The sequence below is a fragment of the Diceros bicornis genome, chromosome 25 (genome assembly GCF_020826845.1).
Source record: "Diceros bicornis minor isolate mBicDic1 chromosome 25, mDicBic1.mat.cur, whole genome shotgun sequence".
In the NCBI taxonomy this organism is placed as follows: Eukaryota; Metazoa; Chordata; class Mammalia; order Perissodactyla; family Rhinocerotidae; genus Diceros; species Diceros bicornis.
This window is the reverse complement of record NC_080764.1, coordinates 43,160,383-43,175,151: the sequence shown is the minus strand read 5'-3', so window position 1 is coordinate 43,175,151 and position 14,769 is coordinate 43,160,383. Positions and strand designations below refer to the sequence as shown.

Sequence of the window (14,769 nt, the reverse complement as noted above, 5' to 3'; positions counted from 1 at the left end):
GCAGTCAATATTCGTGAGAAAATCATTTATCTTGTAGATGTTTCATTGAGGTTGAACGGTGAGGGGCTGTTGTCCTTACCCCCGATTCCCCTGCGCAGGGCAGGAGAAACCTGTAAGCCCTCCCCTATTGTAAGCAACTGGGTTCTGAGGAGAAAGCAAGAATGGGAGGGGAGGAAAAGAGGAAAACCAGAAAGGAATGTTATTCTTGGATTCATCTGATGTTGACTCAGTATGGACTAATAGGTGATTTGAGGGGAAAAAACTTTTTCATATGGGTTTTATATATATGCTTGTTTAATAGTAACGTTCGTTTTTTTCTGGTTCTACCCATCACAAAGGGGTTACATTACTCAATATAGATTTGAGTAGTGGATTATTCCAAACGCTTAATACGATCAGAGTTCTATTTACATGTACAGTGGAAAGAATGGACACTGAAGTCAGACATGGATTAAACTTGTGCTCACTCTCTTAATATGTAGCTTCTGGAATCACTTAACTTCTCTGAGTCTCTGAGCCTCAGATTCTTCATCTATAAAATCGGGCTAACTTCCACTTATCTTAAGGTTCTTATGAGTCCTCAAGAAGAATGAATATAAAGCACCAAGTAAAGCATACCTTAGGGATTCTAACTGTTAAATCCCTTTCAAGCCCTGCACAATCACAACTACCCCCACAAATTTTTTTTTTAATTATAATATTAAGAAATTTAGTCACCATATGTTGTATTCAAAGTCATTTGATCACAATTTGCTTTTTTAAAATTTTATTTAGAATGCCTACTTGTAGAAGTTAGCATAATTTTACAGGCTGTTAGAAAAATTCAATTCTTTTATCTCTGCAAACATTTATAATAGGTTAGGAATAATAGATTAGAAATGTAATACATTACAAAACAGTAGCCTATGACTATCTGTACATTTAACTATAAACCTTAATGAAAAGAATTCAACAGTGTGCTGTACTTACACTGCAGATAACATACTTTTATTCTATTATACAAAACTGGCCAGTGGTAGTTTTTGAATTTATAAGTGACCATTAAACAGGATATTTAACTTAGATGTATATATAGCATGCTAAAAAATGAAAAAATTTTCAACTGAAGTTCTGTGGCTCATCAGTTCAAATGTTTCGTGGCATTTTTCTTTAAATTTAAATATTGTAATACTAAAATAATTTCACATGATAAATGCAGAAATAAAATTTTCTTAATATTTTAGAAAGTATATTCACATTCATTTTGTCATGGGTTTCTTGTGGCTCTTCTAAAGATGATAATCATATTAAGGAGACACTGGTCCTATCCAATTTTAACAGTCCATCTTCAATTAAAAACAAAACAGTATGTTAAGAGTAACAAAAATTAAATATACTAAATTCACATAATAGGTAAGCAAAATGAAGCCAAATTACATAATAGTGGCAGGTTATACATTTTAAAGAATCTCTATTTCCATGTAGTCAAATAAGATAGAAGTTGAAATGTAAACATAGTGATTTGTGTGGCGTTCCCCCCCACATTGGTTCAAATTGGAAAGTTTGGTATAAATGCTAATTTTAGTATTGTGTTTCTGTACATTTAACATAATTCAGAATAATCTGCAGCATCAGGAATGGCTCATCAATAATGCCATCATCCCTGTCAAACAAAAAAAACAAAAATATATTCATTGCTCACTAGAAATGCTAAACACTGGAAAAAGTGGAATTTTACTCATTTGTTTTCTTAAATATTTGACTAAGATATTCTTCAAAAAGTTAAAATTGCCTTCCACAGAATTTTGTGTGTATGGCACAAGTTGACACCCAAAACAATGTGAATTCCATCAAAAAGGCACTGTTTACAATACTCAGAATACTCTGACAAGTCTATTTCAATGATGTCTGAGAGTGAAGAATTATATTTGAAATAGGTAAACAGACAAACCTTATAAAAGTACAGCATTAAGTTTAAATATACTATAGCTATATAAAAGGAAATAAAATGACACAGACAAATGACCCTTTCATGACAATTAAGCCTATAAACACTTTGAATCATATTATAGTTCTGTAACACAAAAATGACAAAAAGTATTTTCTTAAAGGCACAAAAGCATGAATACTAAATGAGGGTTGTATTTTACAAGGCTGACTTTTTCAATGGAATGGTGACAAAGATTACACTGTACCTTTATAAGTGATACATAAAAGTACTGACATGAAATACAAGTAAAATATCTATTGCTGAAACTTACTTATTTCATATGCCCTATTTATCATCTTTTCCTGGGCAAGCTACATCTCACTAAATGGTGGATAACTGAAGGCATAGTACATATGTAACAATTAAAACAGAAATGCACATGTCAATAATTATTACCCAAATTTTCATGTGAAAAAATAAAATTTTTGATCAAATGAAAAAAACTGGTCTTAAGGTCTTAAATCCTAGAAAATATGAGGCTCTCAGACAACTGTTAACTGTAAATCACAATTTTTATGAATCCATGTGTGAAGGAAGATTCATCTCAGAGAACATTCAAAGTCAATTACATATGTGGCTAAATACAAAATTACATGTTTTAAAGGATTCACATATTAAGCCTAGTATAAGCATAAGCACTGATCTAAAACTAAGCCACCAATTCCTGAGTTTTGTGTTCAGTTCACAGAAAGGAACTCATACAACTAAAAGCATAAGAAGACTTATTTTAGATAGATGCTTTTAGTGTATAAGAAACAGTCATGAGTAACCATGCTCTGTCTCATGAAATAGGTTTTGATTCCTTAGTTAATAAGAACCCATCACATCTGCCCTAAAAAGAAAATAAAAAAATAAAGAAAATAACTACCTTTCCAGTCTTAGAAAATACTCATACAATAAAACACTATTTAGACCAAATGACAATAACCCACAAGTGGATAAGACTAAAACCCCAAACGGGGGTTACCAACAAAAAATTTTAAGTTTTCAGGGTTTAATGATGAAATAATTTTTATGATCAGCCAATCAAGTTATATATAATATAAATTAATACTAATTTAAACCATAAAAAAGATCAAATTGTACAATATTTACAAAATATATCAATGAATAGGCAGTTGAGAATAACATTGGTAACAGAAAGTGAGTATAAAAATTATATCGACAAGTATGAAATACAAAAAAATCCCATCTGTTCTAGTGTAGTCATATTATATCTATACTTATACTGGGTATAGGTACATCTTATTTATGTTGTAATCAATTTAAAAAATGTTTTTACATTTACATGTGGAATACATATTGTTCTGCCAAAAATATATGGTAAATGGTTCCTCATAAAACCTAAGGATACTCAAGATAGCTATATTGGTTAGGGGGAAAAAAGCAGATTCTTTTATCATTTTCAATTTTCATAATTCAATAGTCATTCCTTGATTTTATATTTATCATGGCATAAACAGCTGACTGTAATTTTACTAGTGTCTCAGTATCTTTTTAGTCAAAGGCAAATGTAAAGTAATTATTCTCTCTGACCTTCATTTTCATTAATAACCACTTCAAAATCTATACTTTCAGGATTCTAAGGTATATCTTAGGACATGTTCCTAAGCTAAACTATATTTGCAAAAATTGCTCTTGAGGACTATAAATATTTATGTAAAAACATAAAGTAAAAATATTTAACTGAAAAAAATTAGGCAATGTTTGCTTGAGCCTGAACACAGGGATCTTGAAGAACTGTGGTTTTGCCATGGAATGCAGTTACTCAGAACAGAGGAGGAGAATAAAGAATTCAACTTCAGAACTTGATGCTCAACTTATTGCACACTTTAAAGAAACCAATTTTAATGTACACAGAAATGCCACCAAAAGAAAATGTCTTTTCTTATTGCCTTTCTCTTATTTGGCTTTTGAAGTGAAATATTGGTTATAATGTTTTCTATTCTACTTATTCACTGCACACACTAGGGTCAAAATGAGAGCTAAAATAAGTTTTTCATAATGAAAAAACATGAATTATCAGCATTTCATATGCCTATACACATCTCTAGAATTGGGCCTATGTGTTATTGGACCAACTGAGTTAAGAAAACAAAAATAAGAAAAAAGGACAGTAATCAATTTTGACGACACTTTTTTCAGCAAGTGCTTAAGGTGGTATTATACAGATATGATAAGAAATATATAATCAGTAGATCCAAGTAGCTACATACCAGTTTATGTTGATATACACATAGGCATATTTATACCTCTATCTATAAATATTAAATTCTAGGGGTTAAAAAAAATCTTGTGTAAACTTTTAAAACAGCAATTTGCCACCTTGTCTCTCTCAATATATCAATTTTGACCACACTTCTTTCTTGCTGTTTCTAAGAAGACAACTGAGCTGGATGCTTTGGAAGTGATTTTTTTTTTTTAACACTACAGTGCATTGAACTATTTATAATATGTCTATTATCACATCATTTCCCATTCTGTAATTCCTCATTGATACAAGTTTTGTGCCTGTTTTTTGAAGAAAATAGATTTCTATACATGATATTTGTAAGACTGATACATATTTGTTATGAACAACGTTAAGCTATATCTGAGAACATACTATAGAATACAAAGACTCCTGTCAGGTATACGTAAGACACAATTGTGTCTACATGTAGATTTATTATTCTCACATGTAGACACATTCTCACAAAAGCTAGAAATATTCTGGCACTTAACACAGAGCTCACATTAATAACCAAATAGAATAGCTCTTGTTTCAGGTTAAGGATAAAAGGTGTGAAAGGTCAACACCTTTACATTTATCCCTAAGGTTTTTTTGTTTTAGAAATCAAGACCAAACCAACTTGAACACTGGTCCCAGGCTAAATTTGATCTTTCGAGTTCATTGATTCAACTGTAAAGAACTTCTACTTAAACATGAAGTTTATTATGACTTGAAGCAAAATCAGGAGGAAAATGATGAAGTAGTCTTTTTGTTGCAGAAAATCCGTGGCAGGTGTGCTTGAAACTAAATGATTTCGAAGAGCCATAATATTTCTACAAAAATAAACAACAATAAATTTTGTAATTATTTGTAAAAAATGTTAGCATAGAACTCACAATTTGATATATGGTTAAATAGCACTTATTTACATTATCTAAAGTAACTAGTTCAATCAATTATTACTACCTGAACAGGGAGCTGATTACGCTATGTGGGGCCATTATTAGGTCTTGTCTAAATCTCTATTCTACATTGTACCAAATATATTACTTAATGATGTGTATCAAACATAATAATTATTAAAGTTTGATGATGTAGAAATATATCACCTTCTCTATTATCACAGTGGTTTTAAAATAATTTTGCTTCTTAGTTGGCCTACTAAGGTTCTTTTATCTTTACTTTAGGGAGATAGAGGTGGAGTTGGAGAAAAATCCTAAATTTCCAGGAAAAAATAATTAATACAACAGATTTCACGACATTCCTAACTTGAAGAATGCTCTATAGGCATTTTATATATTAACAAAAATAAATGTTAATTTAGTCATGAAATGAGCTTACATCATCCTCATGCCACCCTAAGTGCTTCTGGCTAAAAAGAGCTGATTAGTAAAAACCTTTCCTTTTTCTGACTTCTTCCATTCAAGTGTTTTACCAGGATAGAGGAAGAAAGGCAAAACGAACAAGCAGGCTCATTAATTTATAAATATAATTAAATTAGGAAACTTGAGCACTTTTATATAAGGGCTAATGATATGAAGATGCAGAAGACGTGCTCTAAAGGAGCTCATGGTGCAATTAAGGGCAGATACACACACACACACACACACACACACACACATAACTCGGTAGTGTAGTAAGCACTCAAAATGAGTGAACAGGGAGCTAGACAAGCTGAGCAGAGGGATTAATAACTCTAAGGGCAGGGCAATGATTAGAAAGGTTACAGAAAAGGTGGTATTTGAGTTACATTCTGAAGGATAAAAAGGGATTTTCTTGATGGGCAGGGTGAGAGGAAGGGCAATCTAAGAAGTGGATTCAGTGTGGGCACAGTATATTCGGGACATGTGAGGAGCTTCACAGGACTAGGGCATGGGACAGGTGTAGGGGAATGGCAGGAGATGAGGCTGTAAATGAAAATAGCAACGAAATGTAAGCCATAAGATCACCAAGAACAGAGAAAATATCTTTTTTTTCCCAAATCTTCCAGAACATCTAGCACTGGGTGCTGAATACACAAAAGCAGGTTGGCTAGTATTAAAAAGTTTTTAAATCTAATATAGCAATGGGAGGCAACCAGTCTGAACTCCTGCTAGCCTTAGCGATGCAGCAGGATCAGGATTCCTTCCCCTCCAAAGAACCTGCCTAGGCATCAATGACATTTAGTTGTGGGATCACGGGGAGGTATGTGTGGGGAAGCATCTGGGACTGCAAGAGGAACCCTCAAAGGTCTCAAGGTAGTGGCTATTTATCCACCGTTATGGAAGTATTTCAATATTTCAACAACTGGTTCATTCCAATTAAACAATAGCCACGTACAAAGGGGACTGAAGAAGCCTTTGTTAACTGACTTTCTCAGAAACCACTCCACTTCCACATCCAACCCAGCTACATTTGTAGTATGCTACAGCAATACGATAGAGAGATTCCACTTCTACCCTCACAGATGACAAAAAACAACCTCCCTTTCTCCTCCAATATTTCAGTGCTGAAGGAATTCCATAAGTTTCAGTCATCAGGTGACAGAAGCCAAGGTTCTACTTTAGCTTAGCGATGTTATAAAAATGTAAAGTTTGCCTATGATTTCCCACGTAAGGATTCTTAACTACTCCTCCGGACTCAAATGAATAGTCACTGTCAGTATATATTACCTTTTAATTTCTTCCTGTGTTTGTTTTATAGATTCGATGGAATTTTGAATGTCTCCCAGTTCTATTCCTTTCTTTCTTCTTGTACTTGGTTTTACTGATTGAGCTAAAAAGACATTTAGAATGAAGTTGGGGAAAACAGTGAACATAATTACAAACAATCTTCATTTCAGCTTAATAATTCTCATGAAATAAAAATTTTCCTAGGAATTATTTTATGGTTAGAGATTAACATAATAATACCAATACTCTGCATTTTTGAAGTTTCAATTATATCATTTCAAACCTGGAACACATTAGATATATTTAAATAGATATATTTAAAATAACCACAAATTAGTTAAATTTTGGATGGCATCAATTTTATTTTTTAACTAATTAAAATAGATAAACTAGTTCATTAAAAATATATATATTAATTTGGGGAAGTTATTACTCTCTTCTGTCTCTTGCCCATTTGCCTACATCTGAAGAAGTCAGTTTTTGAGGCCCCTTTCCAGTAGGTTTTGATAGCTCTTCTACAATTTTATTGTCAACTATCAAATTATACTGTTTTTTTTTTCAAATCCTCTCTTATATCCATTCTTTCCTTTCCATTTCCGTTCAGATTTTGACCTCTCTCCAGGTCTCAGCTTTCTGACTTGTACAAGAGGGATACTACTCCTCCTCAGACGGCACATGGTTGTGGTCAGGTGCGTTTAATATCCAGTTTGGCACACATTAAGTACTCAGTCAACGTCAGCTGATACATTATAGGTACTATAGTGGAGTGGATAAGACAGTGAATTAAGGAGCCAAGATATCTGCATATATAACATATATATACTGCCTTATGGGGTATGTGATCTTGGGCAGGCTAACCTGTCTCAGTTTCCTTTTCTGTAAAATGGGAACAACAGTGTAATTAATACTCCCTTCCAGTACACTGGTACCATGTGACTCCCTGCTTTTAAACCTTTATTCATTTTATTCCTCTTCTACTCCAGTATCTTGCCCCCCACCTGCATCCCTCAAGCCTAGATTGCTGTAATCCATTAGAAATTCTAATAATTCATCAAGGTTCCTCTAAGAACCTTCCCTCAGAATGAATTCAGCGCCCTCTCCTTTAAAGTCTTTACTATTTTGTCATCTACTAATTCCCTGACATTTATCATTTATTCATTCTAGTGTTACCTCTGTAAAAATGAGCTCCCCAACTTAGTGTGAGCTTAGTAAAGACTATGGCTTTAAAAAAACTTTGTCATAAAGTCTTAGACATTACCTTAATCCTTTCTTGTAGTTCAAGACAGTTTACACTTTATCTGACTTGAACAAGAATGGGACACCAGTTAATTTAGTCCATAATTTTGATATATTTTGACTAATCTGTGATTTCTAAACACCTCAATATATTCTAGGAATGAAAATTTTTTTTGAAGCATGGAACTGAGCTCAAAGCTCAAAAAATGCTTCCTGCATTGAATCTAGGAAACCATCAACAATTTTTCAGAAGCTAACAAGGCATCAGAGCCAACACTACAGTGTGGTTGTTGATTTGCATGTTTTGCCTTTTTCCATGCCTTTATCTTGTAGCCTGGTCTTGAAGTTTATCTATAATCTAAAATAGCTTTTCTTGCACACCGTCCCTGCTCCCACCAAAACTCTTACATATCTTCTTGAGTTAATATGAAAAACCATTTTCATATATCAAACATAGTGTAGTAATATCCCTCTAAAAATTCAGATTCTTATAGTAAATAGTCTATAATCAATATTTTTACCTTCACTTCCTGATGAATCCTGGATATCAGGTTCTGGGGAGGAATATCCTTTTGCCACTTTCTTCTGTTGCCTGGTTTGCTTATGTTTCATTTTTGGGACACTAACCTAAAAAAAACATGCTATTATATGAATTTGCACTGAATTTTGTAATTAAAGACCAATGTTGTACAACTGTCAAAACTATCTGTTCATGCATACATTTAGAAATAAAAACAAAGATGAAATAGTCTAATTAAAACTTAACAAATAAGATGTAATATACTTATACAAATTATTTTATTGAATTTTAATAGGAAACATTAATTTGGCCCAAACATCAACAAGTATAAAAAATATATAATGAAGAGTTTCCCTCCACTCCTGACCCCTATCCACCCAGTCTCTCCCCCACTACTAGATACTCACTGCTTTTAGTCTGTATATTCTTCAAGAGACATTTTTATGCACACATAAATAGGGATATGGATCCCCTCTTTTCTAACTGCACTCATTAGTACCTCTAGTTGAATGTTAAATAATAATGTTCTTTTTAATCATACTTATCTTGTTCCCAACATTAGAAACAATCCCACTGAATGATGTTAGGTTTCTAATAAAATTATTTAGATTATTTACTTTTAATAATATCTGGATAATGTTAGACAGTATCTTACAATAAATGGCAATGATATTATTATTTTGTACAGTATGATTTAAACTTACTGAAAGCATGAGTGCATGTACAAGATTCAAAAGTATATCAAACCATCAACTAGAACTAAATTTTCCTTAGAATAATAAACTTGAGACTCTATCCTATTATTAGGCTTGCAATTTTGGAAATCAGTCCTAAATTTAAAAATTCAAATACAAAAGAAGAAACTATAATCAGAAGGGCAAGGTAATTTACATGCTTAGAAAAACAGGGAACCAGTGGTCATAAGTCTTTTTACTCTGTTCTAAACCTGTTTTACAGTTCTAAATAGGAATTATCCCCAATTACCTAGTCCTTGAAATAATTTTGCAAAATTTTATTCATGTACTTAAAATAAAATTTCCATAATTTTATTATAGAAAATAAATAATAAGCAGGCAGGTTCTGGATTCAGCCTACACTGTGCCCTCCTACTTCAAGTCACAGAGACTTAAAATTTTGTAACATTTAGAATCCAAATCCACATTCATAGAGTCGGTTCAAATTGGAGAGTGATGAAAACTGGTGAGAAGCTATTAATGACAGGGAGTCAGCAATCTAACTCTTGGTATACAAAGATTTATTGTAATTTGTAAACTTCACCTTTAGGAGGAAATACAGATGCCCTGTGAGTCTCTATGATGTCAGCCTTGTTAAAGGAAGAAACAAAATTTTTTGAATTTCTAAATTGTGATAAACATATGTGTGTGTGTATATATATATATACATTTATAAATGTTGCCATTTTGAGGGAGTCAAGATGGTGGCGTAAGCAGACTCGGAACTCACCTCCTCCCGTGGACACAGCCAATTTACAACTACTCGTGGAAAAATTACCCCTGAGACAGAACTGAAAACTGGATGAGAGGAACTCCTGCAACAACGGACAATCCTAACTGAGGTGGAAGAAGCAGAGACTCCCTTCCGGAGAGGAAAAACGCCGCCTTCACAAGCCGCCAGCTTCACGGCCGCCGGGAGCGGCTCACAGGTACGCACCCTCCCTGGAGGCGCGGGGCCCTGAGCCGGGGAGCGCCCCCGCTGTGGGCATACTGTGGACCCAGCACAATCGAGACCAGCGGCATAATATCTTACTGTGCCTGCTACTAAAACACTGGGGAGTACCCCCAGAAAACCCGGTTCACAAAGAAACTAAAACTGGCTCTTAAAGGGCCCGCACGCAAACTCACCCGTTTCAGGAAGCACCCTAAAATCACCAGAAAGAAAGGTGTACAGTGCTTTGGTGACAAGAGACTCACCTAATAGGCCCTGAGTGCATCTCGGTGAGGGGTGAGACCTCTCCAGGGACTGGGACATTGGCGGCGGCCATTGTTGTGGCCTGGTGTGAGCTTGCTGACACAGACGCCATTGGAGTTCTCCCTGAGGCCTGCTAGCCCAGGGTCTGCCCCACCCGCTAGAGCACCGATTTATTCCAGTTCAGCCAGGGCAGGCAGCCCACCCTAGAGATTGGCCCCACCCAACAACAAGCCCTCAGGCAACTTGTGGGCCTGCATAGATTGGTGACTGGATTCACTGCAGCCTGGCAACTGAGCCGACTTGAGCAGGGCAGGGTGTGCACAAGGAGCAGGTGGAGAGTGTGGGGCCGTGGCAGAGTGTGTGGGGCTCCCTCCGTGGAGAGACTGGGTCCGCTTGGGGAGGTCGGGGTGCTCACACGGGGCAGGACTGTGTTGACTGTGTGTGTGGACCTGTGGGCGGCAGGGCTTCTCAGCCAAAGAAGACTTGTACTTCTCAAAGACCCACATAGGAGGTTTGCTCCACCTTTCAAAACCTGAAACACTTGGGTGCTCCTGTGCCTGAGGCCAGCCCCACCCAGCTGCAATCCTCAGAGAGCTGACAAGAGACCTAATAGGCTAGAGGCTTACAGCAATTGTAAGGCCCTGAGCCTAACAACCTGCCACGCTGGGGGCCTACTCACTTAAAAGAAATACTGTAACACAAATGTGGTATTAGAACTTGCAGCCAACTGTGCTGGGGATCCCCACACCTGATAAAGAGACTGAAGGGCCCACAACAACTACAAGCAGCTGAGCATTACAACAGCTGGCCAGGAGCATAACTCAGCCTCCCTGGGTGCCTACAGGGAGAGCAAACAGGCCACAGCGCAAGGATACACGTAGCCCACATAGGGGTCACCCCTGGAACATTGAGAGCTGAGGGAAGCACACTGGAAGCCTCCTAAGCCATCACTTACATAAGGTCACCTATCCAAGAGCAGGAGACGTAGCTGACCTACCTAATATGTAGACACAAGCACAGGGAAAGATGCAAAATGAAGAGGCAAAAGAATACATTCCAAGTAAGGGAACAGGACAAAACCCCAGAAAAGGAACTAAGTGAAACAGAAATGAGCAACCTACCTGACAGAGAGTTCAAACTAAGAGTGTTAAGGATGCTCACTGATCTGGGGAGAAGAATAGATGAACTCAGTGAGAATGTCAACAAAGAAATGGAAGATATAAAAAAGAACCAATCAGAAATGAAGAATACAATACTGGAAATGAAAAACTCATTAGAGGGACTCAAAAGCAGAGTAGAGGATACAGAAGAACGGATCTGTGAGCTGGATGAAAGACTAGAAGAAATTACCCGAGGTGAACAGGTAAAAGAGAAAAGAATTAAAAAGACTGAGGACAGTCTAAGGGACCTCTGGGACACCATCAAGCCCACTAACATCCGTGTTATAGGTGTCCCGGAAGGAGAAGAGCGAGACAAGGGGGCAGAGAATCTATTTCAAGAAATAATAGATGAAAACTTCCCTAACCTAAGGAAGGAAACAGACATCCAGGTACAGGAAGCACAGAGAGCCCCAAACAAGATAAACCCAAAGAGGCCCACACCAAGACACATCATAATCAAAATGTCCAGAATTAAAGATAAAGAGAGAATCCTAAAAGCCGCAAGAGAATGTCAAGTTACATACAAAGGAAACCCCATAAGGCTATCAGCTGACTTCTCTGCAGAAACCTTACAGGCTAGAAGAGAATGGCACGATATATTTAAAGTGCTAAAAGGAAAAAACTTACAGCCAAGAATACTCTACCCAGCAAGGTTATCATTCAAAATGGAAGGAGAGATCAAAATTTTCCCAGATAAGCAAAAATTAAAGGAGTTTGTCACCAAGAAACCAGTGCTACAAGAAATGTTAAAGGGACTGATTTAAGGGGAAAAGAAAACACCACAAATAGGAAAAATTATCTATTTCCATGATTAGAACGTAATGGATACAAATGCACAACAAAGAGGTTAGATATGATATCAAAAACATGAGGGAGGAGGGGAGTTAAAGAGTACAGCTTTCAGACAGAGGTCAAACTAAAGTGACCATCAATTCTGTATAGAAGGAGAAAGGAACAGAGAAGGACTACTAAAACACTGAGGAAAAAAAAAAAAAAAGTTAAAAAATGGCAGTAAGCACATACTTATCAATAGCGACTTTAAACGTCAATGGACTAAATGCTCCAATTAAAAGGCATAGGGTGGCTGACTGGATAAAAAAACAAGACCCATATATATGCTGCATACAAGAGACACACTTCAGACCTAAAGACACTCACAAACTGAAAGTGAAGGGATGGAAAAAGATACTCCACGCAAATGGCAATGAAAAGAAAGCTGGGGTAGCAGTACTCATATCAGACAAAATAGACTTTAAAACAAAAACTGTAAAAAGAGACAAAGAAGGGCATTACATAATGATCAAGGGAACAATCCAACAAGAGGATATAACACTTGTAAATATCTACGCACCCAATGTAGATGCACCTAAATATATAAAGCAATTATTAACAGACATAAAAACAGAAATAGACAGTAACACAATAATAGTAGGGGACTTTAACACTCCACTTACACCAACGGATAGATACTCCAAACAGAAGATCAATAAGGAAACATTGGCCTTAAACGACATACTACAACAGATGGACCTAGTAGATATATACAGAGCATTCCATCCAAAAACCGAAGAATACACGTTCTTTTCAAAGGCACATGGAACATTCTCCAGGAATGATCCCATATTAGGCCACAAAACAAGTCTCCATAAATTTAAGAAGATTGAAATAATACCAAGCATCTTTTCTGACCACAATGGTATGAAACTAGAAATCAACTATAGGAAGAAAATCAGAAAAGCCACAAATACGTGGAGATTAAACAAAATGCTACTGAACAACGACTGGGTTAATGAAGAAATCAAAGAAGAAATCAAAAAATACCTGGAGACAAATGAAAATGAAAATACGACATGCCAGAATTTATGGGATACAGCAAAAGCAGTTCTAAGAGGGAAGTTTATAGTGATACAGGCCTATCTCAACAAACAAGAAAAATCTCAAATAAACAATCTAACAATGCACCTGAAGGAACTGGAAAAAGAAGAACAAAAAAAGCCCAAAATCAGTAGAAGAAGGGAAATAATAAAAATCAGAGCAGAAATAAATGAAATAGAGACCAAAAAAACAATAGAAAAAATTAATAAAACCAAGAGCTGGTTCTTTGAAAAGATCAATAAAATTGACAAACCTTTAGCTAGACTCACCAAGAAAAAAAGAGATAAGGCACAAATAAGTAAAATCAGAAATGAAAGAGGAGAGGTTACAACAGACACCTCAGAAATACAAAAGATTATAAGAGAATACTATGAAAAGCTATATGCCAACCAATTCGACAATCTGGAAGAAATGGATAAATTCTTAGAATCATACAACCCTCCAAAACTGGATCAAGAAGAAGTAGAGAATTTGAATAGACCAATCACCAGTAAGGAGATCGAAACAGTAATCACAAACCTCCCCAAAAATAAAAGTCCAGGACCAGACGGCTTCCCTGGTGAATTCTACCAAACATTCAAAGAAGACTTAATACCTATCCTTCTCAAACTCTTCCAAAAAATTGAGGAGGGGGGGAAGCTCCCTAACTCATTCTACGAAGCTGACATTACCCTGATACCAAAACCAGACAAGGACAACACAAAAAAAAGAAAATTACAGGCCAATATCACTGATGAACATCGATGCAAAAATCCTCAATAAAATACTAGCAAATTGCATACAACAATACGTTAAAAAGATTATACACCATGATCAAGTGGGATTTATTCCAGGGATGCAGGGATGGTTTAACATTCGCAAATCAATCAACGTAATACACCACATTAATAAAATGAAGAATAAAAATCACATGATCATCTCAATAGATGCAGAGAAAGCATTTGACAAGATACAGCATCCATTTATGATAAAAACTCTCAATAAAATGGGGATAGAAGGAAAGTACCTCAACATAATAAAGACCATATATGAGAAACCCACAGCTAATATCATCCTCAATGGTGAAAAACTGAAAGCCATCCCTCTAAGAACAGGAAACAGACAAGGATGCCCACTGTCACCACTCCTATTTAACATAGTACTGGAAGTCCTAGCCAGAGCAATCAGGCAAGAGAAAGAAATAAAAGGGATCCAAATTGGAAAGGAAGAAGTGAAAC

General features: G+C 35.8%; 1 protein-coding gene across 6 annotated transcripts in view; it reads right to left on the bottom strand.

Moving 5' to 3' along the window:
- Positions 1-743: 743 nt before the first annotated feature.
- The window catches only part of OSBPL8 (oxysterol binding protein like 8), a 207,204-nt gene continuing 193,178 nt past the window's right edge, over positions 744-14,769 (bottom strand). For 5 of the 6 annotated variants that reach the window (XM_058568744.1, XM_058568745.1, XM_058568746.1 and 2 more), the window contains 3 exons: positions 8,590-8,695; positions 6,833-6,935; positions 745-5,014 (listed from right to left, as the gene is read on the bottom strand). In XM_058568744.1, the coding sequence (XP_058424727.1) occupies positions 4,885-5,014; positions 6,833-6,935; positions 8,590-8,695 (339 nt within the window). In that variant the 3' untranslated portion in view covers positions 745-4,884. Of the gene's footprint in view, positions 5,015-6,832; positions 6,936-8,589; positions 8,696-14,769 lie in introns of all 6 variants that reach the window. The other variant, XM_058568749.1, reaches the window with a different exon arrangement.